At 43.4% G+C, this 22,975-nt stretch overlaps 1 protein-coding gene across 2 annotated transcripts in view; it reads right to left on the reverse strand.

Moving 5' to 3' along the window:
• The window catches only part of ETV6 (ETS variant transcription factor 6), a 137,441-nt gene that overhangs the window by 25,571 nt on the left and 88,895 nt on the right, over positions 1 to 22,975 (reverse strand). For both annotated transcript variants that reach the window (XM_051635957.1, XM_051635948.1), the window contains exons 3-4: positions 8,774 to 8,938; positions 4,826 to 4,960 (exon numbers count right to left, since the gene is read on the reverse strand). In XM_051635957.1, coding sequence (XP_051491917.1) covers positions 4,826 to 4,960; positions 8,774 to 8,938 — 300 coding nt within the window. The remainder of the gene's footprint in view (positions 1 to 4,825; positions 4,961 to 8,773; positions 8,939 to 22,975) is intronic.

Raw genomic sequence — 22,975 nt, forward strand, 5'->3', positions numbered from 1 at the left:
CAGAAAATACATAGAATCATCATACAATCATAGAATGGTTTCAGTTGGAAGTGACCTTATAGATCATCTTGGACCAATCCTCCTGCCATGGCCAGGGAGACTTCCCACTAAACCAGGTTGCTTAAAGCCCCATCCGACCTAGCCTTGAACACCTCCAGGGATGGGGCATCCACAGCCTCCCTGGGCAACCTGCTCCAGTGTCTCACCACCCTCACAGTGAAGAATTTCTTCCAAACGTCTAACTTAAATCTATCCTCTTCCAGTTTAAAGCCATCACCCCTTGTCTAGTTGCTACACAACCTTGAAAAATGTCCCTCCCCAGCTTTTCTGCAGGCCCCCTTCAGGTACTGGAAGGCCACTATAAGGTCTCATTGGAGCCTTCACTTCTCCAGGCTGAACAATCCCAACTCCCTCAGCCTGTTTCCATAAGAGAGGTGCTCCAGCCCTCTGATCATCTTCATGGCCCTCCTCCAGACTTGCTCCTTCCTGTGCTGGGAGCTCAGGAACTAGACATAGCACTCCAGGTGGGGTCTTACAAGAGTGGAAGGGGAGAATCACCTCCCTTGATCTGCTGGCCATGCTTCTTTTGAAGCAGCCCAGGACATGGTTGGCTTTCTGGGCTACAAACATGGCTCCAGAACACTTATTTCACACACTTGTGTCCCCAGGCAAGAAAAATACATTTCTAGAGTGATTTAAGATACTCACAATGAAACAGCTGGAGGACATGAAACTCCAGAGCTGTATTATTTTTCTTCTTTAAACCCAAACAGCTTTAAATGCAATGTGGCCAGCTAATGTGGGAAGCTCAAATTATGTGAAGATTAAACAGGAATTAATTTACAACTACGCCTGCCTCTGTGCCTGTATTTTCTTAAAGTTAGGAGGTCAGGAAAGCCAAGGCACAGCTAGAACTGAACTTGGCAAAAGATGTTCAGAAAAACAAGAAGGGCTTCTACAGGTACGCAAACCAGAAAAGGAAGGTTAAAGAAAGCTACCCCCCTGAGGAGCCACAATGGTGAAATGGTAACAACAGATGAGGAGAAGGCTGAGGTTCTCAACAACTTTTTTGCCTCAGCCTTCACTGGCAACCCCTCTCCTCCCAACTCTCATGTTGATGGCCTACAAGATGCAGACCAAAGAGACAAGGTCCCCCCCAGTGTAAGTGAAGATCAGGTTCGTGACCATCTGAGGAACCTGAAGATATACAAGCCCATGGGAATTGATGAGATACATCCCAGAGTCCTGAAGGAATTGTAGTTGCCAAACCACTGCCCATGATAGTTGAAAAGTCATGGCAGTCAGGTGAAGTCCCTAGTAACTGGAAGAAAGGACACATTACGCCCATATTTAAGAAGGGTAGAAAGGAGGACCCTGGGAATTACTGACCTGTCAGCCTCACCTCTGTGCCTGGGAAGATCATGGAACGGATCCTCCTAGAAGACATGCTAAGGCACGTGGAGGACAAGGAGGTGATCCAGGACAGCCAGCACAGCTTTACCAGGGGCAAATCCTGCCTGACCAGTCTAGTGGCTTTCTACAGCTAAGTAACTAGATCAGTTGACCAGAGAAAAGCAGTGGATGTCATCTATCTGGACTTCTGCAAGGCCTTTGATACAGTCCTCCACAACATCCTTCTCTCTATGTTGAAGAGATATGGGTTTGATGGGTGGACTGTTCAGTGGGCAAGGAACTGGCTAGATGGTCGCATCCAGAGAGTAGTGGTCAATGGCTCTAAGTCCAGATGGAAAACAGTGACAAGTGGTGTCCCTCAGGAGTCAGTGCTGGGCCCAGTGTTGTTTAATATCTCCATTAATTATATTGGCAGTGCCTTTGCTGTGGGGAGCACCTACCTTGAAAGCAGAAAGGAAGACCTTGCTGTGCTTTCTACCAAGCTCTCTGCAAACATTTGTCAGCTCTGACAAGCTCCAAATAGAAGCAGACCTATCTGTCTGTTCCCAAACCATGATAATTCTGAAGCAGGACAGGGTGGAGAGAAGGTAGGGACCAAGGAACTCTAAAAAGGAGCAAGAGTTAAAACCACAAATGGATACACACTAGTGTTTACTTTCGTTCAAGATTGTTCTCTTTAAATACTTAACTGAAGAATTCCCTCATGGCCAAAGTTGCTGTTTACCATAAAACAATTCAAACTCAGCTCCAAGCAGTTTTACTGCCATGAATGACCCTGAACAAATATTCATCACATTAATTCCTTGGCATATCTGATGACTGTAAGCTGAGCATATACAGTATGTAATTTCCTACAGGAACAGATTCACTCATCAGTCTGGCTCTTCATTCTGAGTGACCAACACTCTTTCTTGAAGGAAAAGCTGTGGAAGGGAATTTAGGTCCCATATAAATTGCTGACCAGTCTGATCCATATAGGGATGGGTGTGGCTGCACTCACTCTAGGAGTGAGCAATTGCTGGCATGACCATCTCACTTTGTTTACCCATAAAAAAAGTGCAGGGAATGACAGTATAAGCTTCCTGTATGGCACCACATCAGATGAATCAGTGCTGAGTTAGAATGACCACTGGAGGTGTAGGTAATTCACTCTCCATTGCTCATCCCTCTACAGGGACAGAGACCTATGCCAACAGGGCAGATTCCAAGCCAAAGCCAATGCATCTTGGAGATAGCCTGCCAACTGATTTCAAACAGTCAAACCCACTTTGCTTAAGCTAGTGAAAAGCCACTAGATGTAAATGTTGGTCTCATCTGATTCTGGATTAACTAACTTAAAATTAAAGCATTTAGAAGCAGGATCGTAAGTATATAATCTAATAGGAAACAGGCAAAAGAGCCAGTAGAAGAAAATGGAAAAAAGATCATAGGAGTAGGAAGGGATTCTAAAAAAGATCCATAACCAAGGAAGTTTAACTACCCAAAATTGTGCCTAAGTAACACTTGACCCATCTGTTACAGGTTTTGAGTTAGGTAGGGTTAAGTTCTGCTTCTCACATTCATTCTTTTTTCACTAAGTGCATTCTGCTGAGGGAAAATGGTAAACTTAAGTGTGCTAGTTTCTCCCAAGTGGCTCTGCAACAGGAAGAAGAATGAAGGAATGTCAAAATACGTAAGTAAAATCACCTGTCTACAAATTCTTGGCATAGAGATTTTCTGATTTCTCAGAGCCCTGCAGCAGGTAATCTGTAGGGTTTTTTTGCTTGAAGTTCCTCTCACAGCAAAGCAAGAACTGATTTTTGTCATTATAAAGAAAAGTTTTCAGTAATAGCACAGGGTTCTTTGAGCAAAAACAGTGGTGCTATCAGCAGAGTATTGTGAGGAAAAAACCAAAGTTGTTTCTTAATTATCCTGCACTGTGACAGAAGTTGGGCCAGATTGCAAAGGACTTACGTTGTAAGTGACGCACGTGAAAGGCCAACTCAACAACCCCGTGAAATCCTCTCTAGAGTGAAAGGTGCTGCATAACTTTAAAGTAGGGGTGTCTGAGAGGGCAGCTAGTGTTGAGAAAGGGAACGCCACTGGATGGGTGAATGCCAAGCTTCAGGAAAAAGTGGAGATTTTTATAAAGGTCTCAGCAAAGTTCCTATCTTAATCCACTAGGCAACTAACTGCCTCTTGCACAACTCCGCCAATTCACCCTCATCCTGACCTGCAGCACCCTCTTCAAATCTGAAATATTTACACAGCTGTGTGGAAACACTTTGGAGCGTCCTTATCCCACCTGCTGCTGTCCTGCTCTTGGCTTAGTGTCCGAGTTTTGCTGGTACCATTTCACTCTGGCTTGCTCAGGATGGCCATGGGCAACTTGTAGAGGTCTGACAGTACCCCTAAATCTTCTCTTGCAATCCCACATTGAATCTTGAAAAAAATTATGCATCTTTTCTCCAGTTAGTAGAGAATAGGGCGATATCCTAAATTACTTCTGTTCTATTCTCCTTTTAACTTAAAAAAGGAAAAACACTAATTTTTCCTAACCTTTTTTTTTTACTAGAAAAAGTGTATTCTCCATGATGCGAATGGGCCTTTTAAAAGGCTTACACTTTATATTTTTCTGTTATTGGAGAAAACCAATAAGTACTTCAGTGTGTGTATTTTTAAATAAAATAATACCTCAATATTCCATTGAAAGAAGCACACTTAAATTTTGATCTATACTAATAATGAAGAGAAGAAGCCCATACATGTAATTCTACAAACATCTGTTCTTTCTTCACCACCTTTGACAGGCATGGTATGTGTGGCTAACTAATGATCTAAGTATGAAGGCTAACTAACAATCTAAGCCATCAATTCTGACATTTAAAATAAGAGAAAACCTGAAGAAAAAAAACCTCTCAACATGAATTGCTTGATCAGCTCAACAGCTGAGCAATATGATGGGCTCAGCACTAGGACCTCTGTCATGATGACATGACAGATTGTCAGCTGAACTGACTTTGAGTGATAGTATTCCTTTCTGAGGCTGCCATCTCCCTTGCTCTGCAAACAATTGCATCTAGTTGCATCTCCAGGATACTCAAAGTCCATGAAGCATCTTTGCCTCCATTACCAGGAGTGAGGAAAAATGAATAAATGGGGTCAATAAAACTTTCTGGGCTGTTTGTTTTCTTTTAATCTGCACCTGGCATAGGTCTAAGCAGGCTTTGGAAACAGGACAAAATACAAGAAGATAAATGGGGAATGGGACAGTTGACTCCCTAGACCAACTGATTGTTCTAAAGCTATGGAGACAAAGGGAGGAGAGTAGCTTTATCTAAGTCCCTTTGGAGCAAGAATGTGACCTAGTTCCACATAGCCTTACTCTACTCGCCTCAATAATGGCAGCTCCATAAGAATGAGACAGAGTTACCTTCATCATAATTCTGGTGTAATAGGACCTCTGGCTGAGCATGGATAGAGTTCCCAGGGTGGAAGAAAGGTGTGAAGAGCATACGAGCTTTCCTTTGCTTCAGGATATGCTGAAGGAGTTCATACAAAACATCACCTGAAAGACGAACAGCAGGAAAAAGGAAATTAAAAACTACATACTGCTGAGAAGACTCATTTAGCCATCTGATGCATGAATTAATGGCTCCTGGGTGCTATTTTCAGATCCAAAAATGCTCGCAGTAAAACCCTACATTTCACCATTTTGCAAGGTTCTTCCCTGAAAGCAAAAAAAAGAAAAAGAAAAGCTGCACGTAACATTGCTGTGAGTGGCTGTGGAAAAATGGGGGGATGACAAGACAAGGCTTTTATTACCCCAAAACAGAGGTGTTTTTTTTTCAGGCTACATGACTGCCCATTCAAGAGCTCCAGACCTTTACAAGCAGTAGTTAGTGTCCCATCATCTCTCATCACAGCCTCAGTTTCTTAGATAGACACCTCAGGACACAATTCTTAAATGCAGAGCCCATGATTTATGCAGTGAGTTGCTGGGAGCAAAGATGGTGCTCTTCTTTTATTACTGAACAATTTAGGCTTCATGGTGGGGAGGAGAGGGAAGATGCTGCAAAGCCTCTCCATGCATCACTGGTGCCTCAAGGCCAGAGGCTGTGTACCACTAAGATGCTGAATTCTAGGAAATCCACAGGAGGAAGAACTCTTAGAACTTTGGGATGGACTCAAAGACTTGAAAAGAATTGAGATATTTATCCTCAACACCCTTGCTGTAGTGGTAACTGCTGGAGACACTTGAGTGCTAGAGGTGCCTTGGGAACTTCTGTATGCCAGTCTTGGTTAGATTCCTGAAAAGCCCAAATAGGATCCCAAAGCTAGTTATTTCTAGTTACTAGAATCTGTTTGGAGCTCCCTGCAACAGGCAATACTAGACTGCAAATATGATGCAGACTAAGGAACAAAATGCAGGGAACTTGCTGCTCTCTATGTACAGTCTGTTAGTTCTTATTGTATCACTCTTCCACAGAAATGACTGCAGCAGATTGCACTGCACAAAGCTGACATGCATTAATTGATCCAGATGCTTGTTTTTTTGGGGTGCAGGCAGGCTGTTCCCCACTTCCCCCACCATTCCCCAGCACCAGATTTGTATCTTCCCTCAGTGGAATATATCACTGCAGTACCTAGGAGACCAATGGACTAACTGCTTATTTTGTGTCTTTTTATGTAGAACATCTTGTACTGATGCCCTTCTTCCAACAACATGTACATGAAACACCTAGCTACTTGCACATTTTGTAAGTGGTTGAACATTTCAAAGTGAAAATGTACAACACAGAGTAGGAAGTCGCTCAACTTTTAGTTCTGCTTGCTCTCTTCTGTTTGTCACTGCTCATATTACAGAGGAACAGGTTGCAGCTAAAACACTATCTGAAAAGGAACTTAGTGAAGTTTCACTTAGGAAATCTTGGATTTTCTGGGACAGTATTCTGAAGTGTGGGGGGTGTTTTTAGTAGTTGTTTCTATGAGATTGTAGGCAGTGCACCATTCATCCCTTGTCTCTTTTAACTGCCAATGCTCTATTTGCGGGCAAGCTTAGTGTCTTAGCATGGAACAGTTAAAGCCATCCTGCTTTCCACAGTTCAGTTTCCTTTATTTTTAGCATCTTGGCTTCTTTTACTCTCTCAGCAGTGACTTTAGGGCATTTTGAAAAGGTGACTGCAATACTTTCAAATCTAATTAAAAACAAAGCCTCAAGAACCCAGTTATCTTTTCTGTGTTTGTTATACGAAAGGCTAAAAAGTTATTTTACCACATAATTTGCATCTTTGAATGCAACAGTGGCATAATCATGACTCCTACTGTAACGCTCCAAGTAATAAGGTAGCAAATTTGTACCTCTTTTGATTTAGCCTGACAGACTAATGAAAACAGCCATCCATAAAGCTGTCCTTTTTTTAAAAAAAGTTATGCTTCTGCAACACACAGATGCAGTAATGACAGTTAAGAAGGTGAAAACTGTTTTCACTCCCTTCCTCCTCTGCTGCCTCCCTTCCCTGGCCAGTCCTAAGTAGGAGAATAGCAGTGGGACTGTGAGCTCACTTTATTGCTAGGAGCACTGGGGGGAGTGGATGTAGTTCTCCTGGTTTAACCACGAGGGGAAAGAATCATAGAATTGTTAAGGTTGGAAGGGACCTTCTTAAAGATCATTGGGTTTAAGGACACAGCTTTTATGTAGCTACAGTAATGAAAAACTTACTCTAAGACAAACACTATTTCATAGTTCTTAAGTTTGCTGTATAGTTAATTTCTGGGAAATGTTGAGGTAATGTCCCTTTACCTACACTCATCTAAAATTTAGGGACTGACTCAGATATCCTTTAAAAGATTTATCATCAGTGGGTAATACCTGGAGAGAATGAGGAGACAAAAAGCAAGGGAGGAGGCTTTTAGTGGGGTTATACCATTCCAAATTAGATAAATAAGAGCTTAAAGTGAGAATTTGCAAGTCAGAGGCTCTCCTCTGGTAACGCTCTTTCTCCAGCCTACAAACATTTTAATCCTACTCATTTCAAGTGTGCTCATTGCACTCAAGGGGAAGAACAGGGACATAACTTGTAGGCAGCAAGGCATTGGAATGATAAGGGGAAATGCAGGCAAAATACACAAAGATACCCTTTACAGTCCTTGCCCACTTTCAATGCTCCTTTTTCATTAAGCAGGGCTAATTTTTTATTTAAATAATTCAAATAGCGGTGCTCCAGAATTAAAAAACAAACCAAAAAAAAAACCCCAAACCAACCACTTCTGGGCATCACTTTTCACCACTGTATTATACTGGCAATAGACATTAATGTTTGGCATCTCCTTCCATACAAAAATAGTCCTGGATTTGAAGCACATACTTAAAAAACTTTGCACACACTCAGTGTAAGCCACAGTTTGTGAGGCAGATCCTGCAGGAGGGTGGGTGTGGGGGGGGGTGCAAGGGAGTCGCCAAGCAGCTCGATGCAGAATTACTGCCACTGCTTGTTCACCAGCCAGATGGAAGCAGCAGCAGCTGTACTTCTCTGGAAGCCTCCTAGTTTCTGTAACTGCTGGGTCCAAACTCTTTGATCGCTTGTGGTGACTGAATTACAAGCCTTTCCATTTCACTGGACTACCTTGCATGTTTGCAAAAGAGTAGCCCACAACTCTCATTTAGAACCAATAACTCGTATTTAGTTAAACATCCCTCCCAAAGGAGGCCAGAGGCTTACTTTGACTGTAAAACTAGAGCAGACAGACCGCAGGGGATATAAATACAGGCAGGCAACATATAAAGTTCTAAATCTTTTTTGTGAATAAGTGAAGACATAATTTGAGCAGTAGGAAGACTGATTCACACACCTGTCTGTGCTGTGCTTTGGGCTGGACTCCAGCACGTGAAAGAATATGGTAAAGTAAAGCAAAGCCCACAGGGGCTGTAACATAGAGGAAAGGTCCCCCAGGGTGGAGTTTTACTGACACTTTTAGCAGCGCATCAGCCAAGCCAACTGTGAGGCAGAATGCTAATATGGGCTTCTTAAGAGGCTGGAGCACTTGATTAACTTGCTGCTGTGGTTGGGTCTGTGAAAAGATAAGCCTTCACAGGGAAGAGCTGGAAGTCACAAAGTGCTGCCAAAGAAACTTGCTTTCTGGGAATTTTGCAGGGAGTTTTAACTAGAAACATGTTGGATGTCTGGGGCTGGATTTGCATCCAAATTTGCCTGTAACTCTGGTGTATCAGGATTTCACACCTCATACAAGTGTCTCTGTCCTGCCTCTCTTCCTTTTGCCCAGTCCACCCCAAAAATTACGATTTCTCCTCTGACCCTTTCCAGATTTTGTTACAGCTTCCTCCTTCTTTTCAATCACAGCTTCTGTAAGTAATCCTCACCTGAATGAGGAGACCTGTATCGAAAGTCCTCTTTGGTCAGGAGCAGCAGAGCCTTGCCGTTCATCTCAAAAGTGTTGCTCTCAATCGGCCTCAAGGAAAACTCCTTCTCTGCCCACCTGAGCCACTGTGCCACATCATCCCTGCTCCAGTAAATGGGCTGCAAACCTGTGGTAGGAAGAGACGATGACTGTGTTACCAAATTGAGACAAAGCATGGGAATATAGGCAAACATCAGTGAATCATCCTTTCTCCCCACATCATAATCTGCAAAGTCTCGGGCAGGTGTAGGAGAGGAACGTCATGTTGATTCAGATTTACTCTAAAGCACTGGACTGTGAAATACTTCATTAGTTTAGCCACCTTGCTTTATCTGTGACATATTGAGAAAGAAAGAGCAGCCTCAGCATCCTGAGAAAAGCTTCTAGGACATTACTTCATTCCAGGTTTTCCTTGAAAAATGGTATTTTCCTCCAGCTGCTCATTCTAAGGTGCAGAAGACGGGGGAGGCAAAGTCCTTGGGCCCATCAATCCTTGGTGTGTATCCTTGCATAGCAGAGAGGTGTGCTCTCTCTTTATGCTCCTTGTAAAGTCATTGATCACAAATAATAAAAAGCTGTAGGATACAAAAGAGCTGTGGCTATACCTCCCTCTAGGTGGCTGGGGACTGTAAAGAACGGCTGCTTCACACAGCCTCTGCAAGAGTGTGTCAGTAAGGGTAGAGTTGACAAAGGAGTGTTCAGACTGGCCCACCCTTCCTGGAGATGCTGTAAAGCTAGCAGATGCTGTTCCCACACAGGAGAGGAAAGTAAGCATTGAGGCTGTGGCACCTTTAGCACTGCTTTAGCTTGCATGTCCTGTATAGCAATAAAATAATACCAATGTAGTTCGGTCCATTTAAAGTATGGTATGGCATTTTGTAGTGAAATAGCAGATATGTTCTGTTTGGGCACAGCTTTTTCAGGGCTTCAAATCGGAAATGGTTCTCCCTTTCAGCCAGCCAGCTCATACAGCATATACAGCCGAGATCACTGTGTTTACTCACAGGGGCCCAGCTGCACTACCACAGAAGTCAAAGACCTGCTGCCTTTATTGGGCACAAGCAGAAAGGCTTGGGAGGTGTGACAAGTCAGTATCTGTTTTACGGAAAAATTTAAAATTGCTTCCTTCCCTTGGAGAGAAGGCAGCATGGACCTGTTTATACCCCGGTGGAGAGATTATTTCCAATCCGCTGGGAGATAAAAGCTTTCTTTCCTTTTCCCCCTCCTGAGATGACTCATTGTTTGACTTGCTACAATGTGTTAAGTAGAAATGAAAGCTTCACACTGCTCATAGGAACACAAAATTTGCCATATCTGATCAGATCTCTGGTATACAGCCTCTGGCAGGGGCTAATACCTTATGCTTTAGAGGAAGACAAACCTCCCTTCCTCATATTGCACCTGGCTGATTGTATGCTGCACATGGGAAGAAATTTCCTTCCTGGCACACCATTCTCTGAGATCTGATTACCCTCCTCCTACCAAGCACTAAAAGAAACCTGGGAGAGTTGTAGTGCTCCGTTTTATTTTGGTTCTTGCTTCTTTAACAGATAGGCAGCCCTTTTCTCTGTTTCAGCAAGAGGTCACCTGCAGTGAATTGCATTCTGCTGCTATGCCAGATTCCCAGACAGTGGCTTTGGAAAGTCCCAGAGCCACAGCTGCATACAGAACTGGATTTCAGTCGGAAAAGGAATTGAGATTGAGCCTGAGAAAGGGTCAGAGCTGACCTAAGGAAAGGATGTCTGTACAGCAGCAGCAACAATCTCCATCGGCTTTCAACTGCCCCTGTAGCACTGTATTATGTGCCACACAGAAACAAGAAGTACCATTTATTTATTTATTTATTTATGAAGGACTTACATTCTCCCTATTCAATTAGAATCTGATTACTGGGGCCAGAGTTTTCTGAAGGACTTTTTCTTTTTGGAGGGGTTGGGCTGAGGTGTAGATTTGCTCAGAGACATTCAAACCATCGTCTAAAATGCCAGTGAGGCTCATCTTTTGCTGAACAAGGGATTACTCCTGCAGAAAACACAGTCCAGACTATGGGCCACTGCTGGGCAGTGTGCACACTGACTGCAGCTAAAGGAGAAAGAAGTCAGACATGATGCAGCCAGGCCACAACATATGAAAGGCTTTAAAAGACCAACCGAGGAGTGCTCATGCGTTGTTTGTTTTGCCTTCCCCATGCCATGGAAGTAAACACTTGTCCAAAGGAGTACTGTCATGTAGAAATCTAACTGGACTTATGACATGTACTTAACCAGATAATGCACAAAACAAAACAAAACAAAACAGAGCTTTATGATAACTTCACATGATGTGCATGCTCCCTGACAGATAACCATATAATAAATAAATCACTCCCTGTACAAGCATAGTTCATCCTTTCCCATGTGCTGGTGACAGTGTATTTTTGCATTCTGTTATTCTGTTCACCTAATACAAAAATAACATGTCTAAAGAGAGGTTTAAATTGATTTGTGCTAGGCCTGAAACAGCCAAATAAGCTACACAGACTGGGACAAGACACACGTGCTGTCCTGGCAACTCTGAAACAGATCCAGCACTTCACACTGCAAATCAAGTCCCTGCTGGGTTTCAGCAGCATCTCCAGAGCTTGTGAGAAAAGCCCCCAACTAGTATGACCTAGGACCACTCGGCTTCTAGTTACTGAGAACTGGCAAGCAGCCATTCTAATTCAGTTTGGCTATCACTAAAATGAGTGGGTGGATGCACCACATCTTTCCACTCCTGGTGTGATACCATAATTAAATACTTAGATCGTGTTTGGAAGACGTAAGGAGCCATAAAATAACTTAACTGCTTTTCCATAGATGGATTGCCTATTCTCTCATTGTCCTCCCTCCCTGCCCTGCCCCTTTCCTGGGAAGTTAGTTTCTAAAAAACACCCTCTTTATTTGCTGGCTTCCACTGCATGCCCATTTGCTGAACCACTTCAGTTGCAGGAGGCTTTTCTGGGTGTGCAGACTGCCATTCCAAAAATCATTCTTTCATGTGCAGTACAGCCTTTACTAAACTTGTATCCCACCTTCTTTGCCCTTTCTTAAAAAGAAACAGTTGGTTTTTGTGGAAACAAAGGCATGAGAGGGTTGGCTTCGCAGCTTAAAGGATTTTACTGCACAGCATACACAGCTATAATCCTGCTTATACAATTTTTCTTTTTTGGATGCTGTTTCTTATTTTCCCCTCTCCATCTTCTCTTTTATTGTCATGTCCATAGTGGAGGAAAATGGGCTTTTTATCTCTCCAGTTTTATTCTCTGTGAAAGCTAACAGCATTGTCTTCAACTAACAAAGATATTTACCAAGCAAAATAAAGTGAGGAAAATGAGTGCTGTGTTGCAAAATGAGGACAGAGTTTTGCCTGTTGAACTGACTGTTGAAATCAGTTGCTGTTTTTAGTAGGTGTGAATCAGACACAGGGGATGCTGCCTTTCTCCTGGTCTGCCCTCTCGGTAGCCAGCATTGCCATGGACGTCAGAGGATGAATTCTGACCTGGGGGTCAGACCTGGCTCTGCTCTCATCTCTGCCATTGATCTGCTGGCTGAAATCTGGCAAGCATTCCCAACCTTGGTCTCCTAATCTGCACAGTGTAAAAATAAACAACAACAAAAACTTTTTGAACTCAGTATCTGAAAGCAGGTTAGACAAAGCCACGTAAACCATCAGAATCCAGCTCCGTGAGATCCCAGTTTATTCTCTAGTCTGTCTTCTATCAGCTTCCAACCACTACCTCCAGGAGAGTAAAATACAGTAATTTATAGAGACGTTTATAATCTGACAGCTTCATATGCATTAAACAGGGAGCAAAATTGATGTTCACCACTCTAACGCCGCAGGCTGGCGCAATGGTGTCTTCATAGATTATCTACTACCGTTGCTTATTCCTCACCCTAAGTCCTGCTTCTAACACCTGGTACACTAGCTACCTTCTAAATGCTGAGAGTGATCAATTCTCACGCTCCAGGGCACAACCTGAACACAATCTGGACTGCAGAAGAAATCCACACTCTGTTCTTTCCTATTCTTGCACAGTAAAAACAAGCACAATGGAGGGGGAGCCTATGGGGTAATTTACACCTTGAAGTAGGGGCTAAACTTGCTTAGGTATGTTCAAGCACTTACACACACAGACACACATGCATGAAGCAGAATGTACTGGTCTGCTGAAGATGAGTTTAAGCTGATGGTCTCTAAGGAGTTATCTTCTTTTTTGACAGCGTGCTCCTCAGAAAACTTAAGCACAGTCAGGCTTTGAAGCTGGAAAAGAGTGCTCTGCTTACCTAGTATAACCTTCTGCACATAAAACTACACAGCCAGCAATATTTGCATCTGACCACAAACTTCTGGTGGGGTTACAACTTTGGTTTTTGAAGAGATGTAGATAACCTTGAATCTTGCTTGCAAAGCACTCATGTTTAGCATCTCCTTCGTTGCTCTGGAAGCCAGGGTATGCGCTTCGCAGTATGAGTTGCTACGTACGGTGTATGTAACAGATACATCTAAAATGTGAAGCATGATGTACTGTAGGCTGTTTTCACCTTGACTCATTCTGGAACAATCTGAAGACACAAATCCAATGCACAGTGTGATGTACAGTACTGCTGAGAGCTGCTGTTCCGTTTTAGTTTCGATATGAGGATGCAGCCACGCAGCAGCGTACACAGCAGAAACAGCATTCACAGGGAGTTTCGTCTAACTTTTTGTTCCACTTCAGCCTGGCACTCCATCCTTACGCCTGGCAAGCAGGATGAGGAGGCGAGAAGCGGGTAAAGACAGACCTCTTATTTATCCCTGCTTTCTGCAGGGCAGACAGAATTATTCTCACTCCCACGCCGAAAACTACTTAGCACAGTTGGGCAAATAGCAAAGGGGCCAGCGCATGCAAATCAGCAGCTGGTTTCCAAACACCCAGGGACAGATACATCCTCGCTGGCACCATCAGGCAGGCCAGCTCTGACTGTAGGACAGTACTTCAGCCTTTAGTGGGAAAACCATGCTGGAGAAGTTCAGAAGACATGAATGTTTGCTGCCAACTAGCTCTTTAGGAATTGAAGCTCTCTTTTTTGTTTTTGTTATTAACAAAATTCTTCCACAAAGCAGAGTATGTGGGTCCGCATTTGATGGGGTCTGCATTTGATGGGGTCTGCATTTGATGATGTATGTCAAGCAGGAGAGGTGCATGAGGTTGTACTTTAATTGCTGTGCAAAGGCAAAATGGTCTGGAGGAAAAACAACGGATTAGATTCAAATCCTTCTCTCAGGCTCTTCCAGAGTAACTTTTTACAAGTCCCCTCCTTGTGTGTCACTTTTTCATTTGGAAAGTTAGACTGCAAAAATGCAGAGAGGTGTCACGAGGGTTGGCCAGTTAGCATCTGAAATGCCTTGAAAGTGCAAAATACTGCACAGCTGCTTTGAATTACTATGGTTCAATACTCCCAGGGATCTGTCTCTGCTGCTCTCTGGTTCCCTGGTCAGAGATATTGATTGTTGATGTACACCAGGGGCTCTGTTCTGACACAGCACTCAAATCTGAAAGCACAAACCACAATGCTCCCTGAAAAGGGCTGCAGCACTGGGCTCAACAGCAGTGTGCTGATCATGCTGAAGTGGCTTTCAAGTTAAAAGTCCAAGCTGGGCACTGATGTCATCCTGAGAAAGGAATTTTATGCTGTCTCTGCTGCTGCACTGACCTCTTACCACATGTGCCTCCCCCTTAGCCACCAGAGCTGGCAGGCACCCCCACAGGGTGCTCAGCAGCCCTTGGGGACTACCTCTGCTATGGTAAAGGCAGGAAGATTAAGGACCCTGCTTTCTTGGGAAGCCTTTCTAATTCCTCAGAGGAGAGGAACAGGCAACAGAGAGCTGTGCTGTGCTTAGCTATCCCCATGCAGATAGATAGCCTAAGTAAGTGCCTTCTGAGACGGCTCCTGGGTTGGCACACATGTGGAATGTCCATCCCTACGACAGGATAACCCTCAGTCACTGGGAGTCCACACAGTACAAACTGGCAGAAGGGAAATGGATGGCAGCAGATGAAAATGCGCCTTTACAAGTCTTGTTAAGGAAAAAAAAAATGGATAGGGAACAGAAGAATCATGCGATGGCCAGGAAGAGAGATACCAGTGAGGCTTGTGTGTCCTTTAAAAAGGCATGAAACCACCTGTAATTAGAATGACAAGGCTTTGGGAAGCTTCCCATGCTGCTGGGAACAGAAGGTGAAACAGCTTTTTCAGTAGTTATCTGAAATAAAAGGCATAGGCTCATGTCTCCTGCTGTCCTGTTGAACAGCAGTACACAAGTGCAGGTAATGCTTTGTGCACAGTTTCTGCTTTGGGACCTCTGTGTGTGGAAAGTCTACAGAAAAACCCAGTGAAGAACTGGGCTGAGTTTCTGCCATGCTGACTTTGCTAGTGTAGTGCCCTGCAAGCCCTTCTCTTCTCACTGTCTGTAAAAAGACCCTGGAAAGTTGACACACCTGAATCCCTTAGGGCTCCAGGGTTATAAAATAAATAAAACTGCTTTTCTAATGCAGCCTTTGGAAAGCCCATAAAAAACATATTGATTGGAAAATGCTTGATTAGGATGATCAAGCTCCAAACTCTCACACAGGGAAATAAATCTTTTCAATTCCCCACACCCAGTGCCAAGCTCAGCTTCCTGGAAGCAACTATGGCCCTTTCTGGAACTGAGGTGAAAATCCCACGTTCCATCACCTCCCCTGACCTGCTGACATTACACATGGTTTGCATTTGCTGATCAAATGCACAAGCAGGACTCTAAATTAGCTTGCTGGGCTGAGATAGCTTGCTGATTAATGATGGCAGATGAGTCACCAGTACAAAAACTTCACAAAATCTGAAGTCTGTGTAAGCGGGAAAGGAGGAAGGAAAGACCACACTCTACAGAATTCAACATATTCCCTCTCACTCTGTAGCCAAACACTTTTCTTTGCAGATACAAGCTAGTAAATTAAGTAACACACAAAATTACTCAGCTCTTTCTATGACCCCCTGCCTGAACAAGAGTCAGAAAAGTCCCTGAACACTGCAGACCAATTCCTGAATTCCTTAGAGTTGTACATGACGTTAGAATAAAGCCTCAAGTCCAGCCCCAGTTATTTAACTGTTGTGCAACATTTCTTGTAACTGAAATCAGCACTGGACCCAGAGCAGCCACCTCTCTCTTTTCTGTTTCCATCTGCACAATCTGGAGTGAGCTTGCAGAAAAAGCAGACCTTCAGATGTAGCCCTCTTTCCTCTGTGAGCTGCCCCATTTCAGGATCAGCTACAGCAAATGTTAGTGCTGGAGTAGTCCATCTGCTGCCAACCGGCAGCTGGTGGTCTGAAGAGAGAACTCACCCAGGATGGGGCAAACAGTTTAGATAAATGGTGCTGGTATGCATGCTGAAGTGGCCAGGGTTTGAAATTCTGGAAGGGAAAAGCTACCAGCCAAAGAAGCAAGCAACCACAGAGGTGATGAAAAGACCAGCCTGTTTTCTAGGCACTCGTTCCATGAGCTGTGTCCAAGAACTGCACAGAACAGCTCCAGCTCCCTTTAGACTTGTTTGCAAAACCTTCCTAGAAGCCTGACGAGAGCTCTCCTTCCAGGGCACCACGTTCAGAGAAGGCCAGAGCATAACAGCGAGTCGGTGAGCTGCAGACAGCACAATGCTGTTAGGCTGACCACAGCCATCCAGCTGCCACCCCAGCTGCAGCACTCAGGAAAGAACTTACTTGGGTCCAAGACGACCCCTCTCTTTGCTCATGTTGTGCCCACAGGCAGAGGGGGCAGGTGACCATGGGATTCCTATGAGAGTTGCTTGTGCAACACAAGCAGCTGGCAGGGGGATGGGAAATGGGGAGATGTTGGTTTGGATCTGTTCCCAGTTATAGTCTTAATCCACTCCTGACTCCCTCTCAACCAATTTTTGGCCTTTTTCCATGGAGCAGACATTGCTTTCCTACTGCTCCCTTCCAAAAGGAGCTGAAAGAAATGTCTTGTGTTGCTTTTTGCCTTGTATGTGCAAAAACTATATCCTAAACAAAACTAGCTGAGCTCTGACAATGGCACGTGTTAACTAGCTCAAAAGACCACGCTGCCAGAAATAAGCAGTTTTGCAAGCAGAAGTCAAGGAGATTATAAAAACTTTTTCTTCTCAACAGCTCTTTATTGTTTCAAAACAATTTATCTTAATCCAGGTCAAAATTCAGGTCTAACAAACACTCTTTACAGTTTTCTTGTATTGGATATGGCCACTGCTGACACTACCATTATTAATACTTGCACAGTGCCATTCAACTGCAGATAGATTAGACTGTTATATCTGTTTTATAGATGTGAGGCACAAAGTCACTGGATACCTGCCCATACACTGAACCTGATATAGGAGGGATGGAATCCGGGAACTCTATTCTGCTCCTCTTTACAACTGGACAAATGCAGAGCATCTTTATGTCCTTAACACTTTTCCTTCCCCCTTCTTGTGTCACTTACTTGGTGCATCCTGGCAACAGTAATTTTAAGGTAAAAAAACCCAACAAAGTATATTAGAATGCACTGTCAATACATGCTGTTTCCTGCTTTTAACAAAATACGGCCTTGATCCCTGGCTGGGGTTTTGAAGATTTTTAAGTAATTAGAAATAAATTGATCTTCACAGTCTTGACCTACATACGGTTTTACTTAAATCTTTTGCCTGCTGCCTAATTGCTGTATAGTGGAGAGGGCTTCTGAGATTATTACTATGCTTAGAGTATGTGGCAGTAATGCTGCTGATGGAACTGAAAGTTTCAGTTTTAGGTACCTGATAACATTCTAGAAAGATGTGGAAAAACTGAGGAAATAGTTGCTAGCTGCAATTAATGCAGTTGCTAAAATTAAAATAGTTCCTTTCAGTGATTTATCACGTTAACCTATCATCAGCTAGGTCACGCTGATCTTCAGGGGCTGCAAACTTAGAGGTGATGCTATCATTCCAGAAGAGAGAGTGTAGGAAGTCCTTTTTGACCAGCTGAATCAAGTGGAAAGTTTTCAAATCTCAGTTTCACATGCCAACAAAACACCACCACCAACATAGCAAGACATTGTAATCCTCCTGTATTAAGAAGCTACATTCTTCTCAGAATTCTCAGAGGCTCACATAATGAAGAAGTTGGGGTCTCTTTCCTTTGAGGAATTTTTGCTGGAACTTTGTTTCCTAACCCAACTGTGATTGTGAGAGGTGGGGAGGGGAAAGCATGTACACAAAGAGCATGGTTTTCAGGCTGTTTCCAGGGGATGTGAGGCCAGCTATACTACAGAACGGTCTATGGCATGACAGCAAGATGTCATCTGTTGGCTTCCTCAGTGCTGGGGCTCCAAGCCTTGTGAGCTGCAGCTGCACTTGCACTGCTACTGTAGAAGCATGTTTTGGCAGTGCAGCCAGACCCATGGCTTACTTTGCTTTTGACCATTAAGCAAATCAGTGTAGAGAAAATTTTACCACCAGCATCTGGTAAAAGCCCATCATACTCCTACTCTATCTGATTTCACTTTTGGACCTCTGTCTCTTGCTTATGCAAGCATTCTCCTTCAGACTCCTAATTCAGGAGGGCTATAAAAGCCTGCTTCAATCCACCAGTATATGAGTTTTTCTGTGCTTCATGCAAAGACCTGCCTTCAGGTGACATGAAATATTAAATAACTGGGGGAAACAGTGTAAGTTACATCTCTGGAGACTGCTTGCTATACTCAGTTTTGAACCACATCTTGGATTTTAGAGGTAAAAGCCCACTCTTAGCAAGATACAGACATTTCCTGCTCCCAAGATGCTGTGAACAAGAGTTCCGACATGGTTAAAAACTCCAGATTTAGATTCATTTCTTGATACTACTTAATGATCAAAATCCCTGCAGTTCTTACAAGCTGTCAGTCATTTCTCCAAGAAGGCACTGCTGTCCTAGAGAAAAATCAAGTGCTTAAAACAACAGCTCTAAATGCCGAGGGTCGTTTTCCACATCCAGGGGGTTGAGAAGGCCACTGAGATGGACTCCAAACTGCACTACTATACATCATTCACACAGGGGAAGTAGCTGCATTGCATTTGCATGGGGCCTTTTATCACTATCCTTCCAGTGTAACTTGTACACAGAAAAGGCTTCTTATACTAAGGTACTTGTGCTTGAAATACATTGATAATGAGAACAAATTAAGTGTGTGCTCTTTGATTATCAGATGATAAATTATCATTATTATCTTTGCTGCAGCTTGAGAATTGCTTCCTCTCCAAAGTTTAACTCCTGCTTGCTCTGAAGATAGTCAGCAGACCCACTAACTTTTCATATTAGGCCCCCCAAAAAAAAAAAAAAAAAAAAAAAAAGTGGCTTTCACTTATTATTTCTGTACAAGTCTTATGAAGTTGAGGCATCACCTCTATTTGGGGCCCCTTGAAAATATTGGCCAAGCAACCATAAATCAACTTTATTAACTGGGACAGCAGGCAAGATCCTGTTTGGAAGCTTGTCAGATTGGAGCCCAGATGCTGCACGGTGTGTCTCAAAGACACGTGCAGGCTGCTGTCACAGGCATGGCTGCAGCACCTGCAGTACCTCCTGGCCTGTGAGGTGCCAACCACAAGGGCTTGAGCATTCAAGGGCAGGTTGGATGGGGCTTTGAGCAACCCGGTCTACTGGGAGGTAGCCCTGACCATGCAGGGGGGTTGGGACTAGATGATATTTAAGGTCCCTTCCAACCCAAACCATTCTATAATTCTATGATATTATGATACGATTTTATGATATGCTGCCTGCTCAACACAGCCTGCCTGACACCATGTAGCCAGTTCATGCTGAAGTCTGTGGGCATTATGGCTTCAGCAAATCCTTGAGCAGCTGTGACACTGTCTCACTCACCTCTGACTGCAGTGCAGATACACACTTGTGTCCACTATGGCTACCTCTCTGTGACAGCCTCAGATCTCATAAATACACACTTCAGTTTCACGTCTCCAACTTCACAGGTGTCTTGGAGAAGTCCTGTGCTAGAGGGAAATATCTCCCACCCCTGAACTGGGTATATGGGAATCCCCTTCTAACTGTCTCAGTTCCACTAACAGTGCCCTCTCTTTTGAAGGAGTGAGGGGAGGCAACCTCATTTTTCTTAGTTTAAGTACTGTGAAAGAGAATCAAATTATATCACCTGTCAGAAATATTTAGTAACATCTAATGGCTTCTTCACATCGCTCACTGTTGTGCCAGGTAGCATAAAACATTGAATAAGGAAGAGTCCCTTGCCAGAGGACATTACAGACAGCAGAGGGAAGGGATTGAATATACAAGCAAAGTGAACAGCATGATAGTGCATACAATGCTGGTCCCCCTGGGAACCAACTGAAACTACTGGAATGCCAATACACTCCTCACTAGTGGATATTGTGAAAATGTAGTTGAATACTTTTTCATCAACTTGCCTAATTAAAATTTTCATAGCAGTGCTCCCCCGTATTTTGACAAATTTCAGCCAGCTCTGTGAAGGATACTTGTCAAATTATGCATCTTATCTGTTGCAGAAATACAGATTTATAGGTGTATCTGTTCACACACCACTTCTATTCATAGAATCTCAGAGAATCACTTTGAAGTCAGGAAAGCAACAGAGGTCTCTATAAAGTAGTGGTTCCTCTTCTAGTCTGCCAATGCTTCAAGACTTGCTTGGCTTACAAATGCACAAACCAGTTTAGCTTCATTCTTTTGTATCATAACTTCCAAATAATCTCAAGTTTCTGCTCTCCTGGGAAGACTGATTCACAACCAACTTGCACAAGATGGAACATCATTTTTGAAATCCATCATTTCAAACTACTGGTCATGCGCCTGGACTTGAATGAACTTGGCCATCCCTGAGGTAGTATCTTCTGTCCTACTAAGAAATACTTGCCTGGATATCCTCTTTGGTTAAGCCAACTGTGTCACAAATTAAGTACCCATGAAAACTGTTTTTGCCAGCCGCACCAGCAACAGCATTTTTTGGAAACAGTGTTTGGTATTAGATCAGAGGAAGGGAAGTTTCTTGGTAACTAGAGCACAGAAGTCAAATTCAGATTGCAATAGGACTGCACAGTTTATAAGCCTCTCGGGGTGTAGATCAAAGTACACATGGGTATGAGAGGGAGATGGCAGGGAGTGGGGCAAGCAGAAAGAGAGACTTGGGAAGTAAGAAGGTAGAAAGCAAGCATGCACATTAGAGAAGGATAGTGGAACTATGTTTTGAAGAAAGAATACCTTCTTGCCTAACTTTTCAGGTTGTCCTAACTTTTCCCTTCATTCTTTTTTTTTATAATTTCCTAGATTACAGAAATCACTAAGCTAATAGACACACATTGTCAGTGCAAAGCAGGCTGACATTCCAGGTCTTTGCTTTCTTCTTAACAAGCTACAAGTGGAAAACTACTTTTCTGAAACACTTTGCTTATTAATGTGATTTTGACTTTTTCACATGACTGGGGTCAACTGGCTTAGCACTGACAGCATGGAACAGAAATGCAGACATGGGCACATTGTCAATATAAGGGGGGGAGAAGTGTTCCTCAGCAATTTCACACAAAATGACATTATGGAGTGCAAGGTGCCAAAAAATTTTCCCGTGAAGCCCTGAAAAAATCTGCAGACTCTAGATGTCTCACACCACTCTGGCAGATAATAAACATAGAGCATATGGACTCAAATACTGTACGTTCATGAAAACACAGTCCTCTGTGTTTGACACCATGCAGAGTTTCTGAGGACATGAACACAATTTCAGATAAGATTTACACCCTTGTGTTGTTCAGGTATTTGGATAATGAAACAATAGCAAAAAAAAAAAAGGTTTATTTGTGGGCTGGTTTATTCCTTAACATATATTCCTGAATTAATTCCTTAAATAATATTCCATAATTATAGCATTTATTTCTTATACCTTCCTCTGAGGCAGCTGGGATGGGCAAGTGTTAAGTTGGTCCTGTTCAGTATTGTCTCTTCCCTGCTCTGACCAAATTTGCTAAGCTAGGTCCTGAAACACTACTTCACTTGAAGATTAATTCTCAAAAGAAAACACCGGGATTGATTTTAACAAGATGTTTTGTTGATGCCTCGTTTTGAACATTTTCTAGCTTTCCTCTTCCCCCTACTGCCCCTGAGGTGTGCACACCACCTGAAGGGGAGATTTATGTTGTCAGCCCAACCTCACCCTTATTCATTTAGTGCTGTTACAGTTACGCTTTTGCAACTCTGCTGATGGAATCAGGTAGGAGGAGGAGACTGATTCGGCAAGGGGAGTCTTTTGTTTGCACCTAAATACCTTAGTGTTATCAGAAAGAAAACAAGGAGTGAGCAGTGTGTGTCAAACAATCAGAATTCCAGCGCTATTATTCTGTTTTTCCCCCTTCTCTCCCTGAACTGTAAGTGAGCCTCTGTAACAAAAGGGGCTGGCACGCAGAGCAAGTGTCGCTTCACTGCCTCCCCTTCGCTGCTCATCGGTGTCCTTGCAGCAATTATAACAATTGCTAACCCAGAGAAATGATACTGGGAAACAGGTTGTTCTCAGTAAGGGGCATTAAAAACTCCATACAGGAACCAGCTTTCAAGGAAAAAAAAAAATCTGAAAACCCAGTAACAAAGAAGAGGTCTAGAAGAACAGGTTGAGATGTTAATTAGTAAGGCCTCAAGAGTCCAAGACACACTAAGATTTTTCTGTGTATCTGGGCATACTGCTGTCCCTTCAGTTTTGTGTCCAGAGAAGGGATTTTCACAACAGAGGAAAGATTGACAGAAAACTTAGCCCAGAGCTGCACATGGAATACCAGCATTTCTTGAGACATAGTTCCTTGTCTGTTGTTTTTGCCTTTGCCAAAGATGCACACATGAACCCAGCCCCCAGACTGGGTTCTCATCACAAAGGCAGATGCTGTGTTGATGCTAAGTGGGACAGAGGGAATTCAACTCCTCTGCCTCAGACTTCCTAGTTCTCACTCTAGTTCACATCACTGATCAATTTGAAGGCCTGAGTTGATTTTTTTGCACAGCCTGCAACTCTCTGCAACAAGAAAGACCTTCAAGGCTCAGAGATTTTGTTGGGTACTGAGGAACACCTCTCCCTGCAGCTCCCCACAGGGTTGGTTGGT

Source organism: Apus apus, chromosome 1 (assembly GCF_020740795.1).
Source record: "Apus apus isolate bApuApu2 chromosome 1, bApuApu2.pri.cur, whole genome shotgun sequence".
NCBI classification, from domain to species: Eukaryota; Metazoa; Chordata; class Aves; order Apodiformes; family Apodidae; genus Apus; species Apus apus.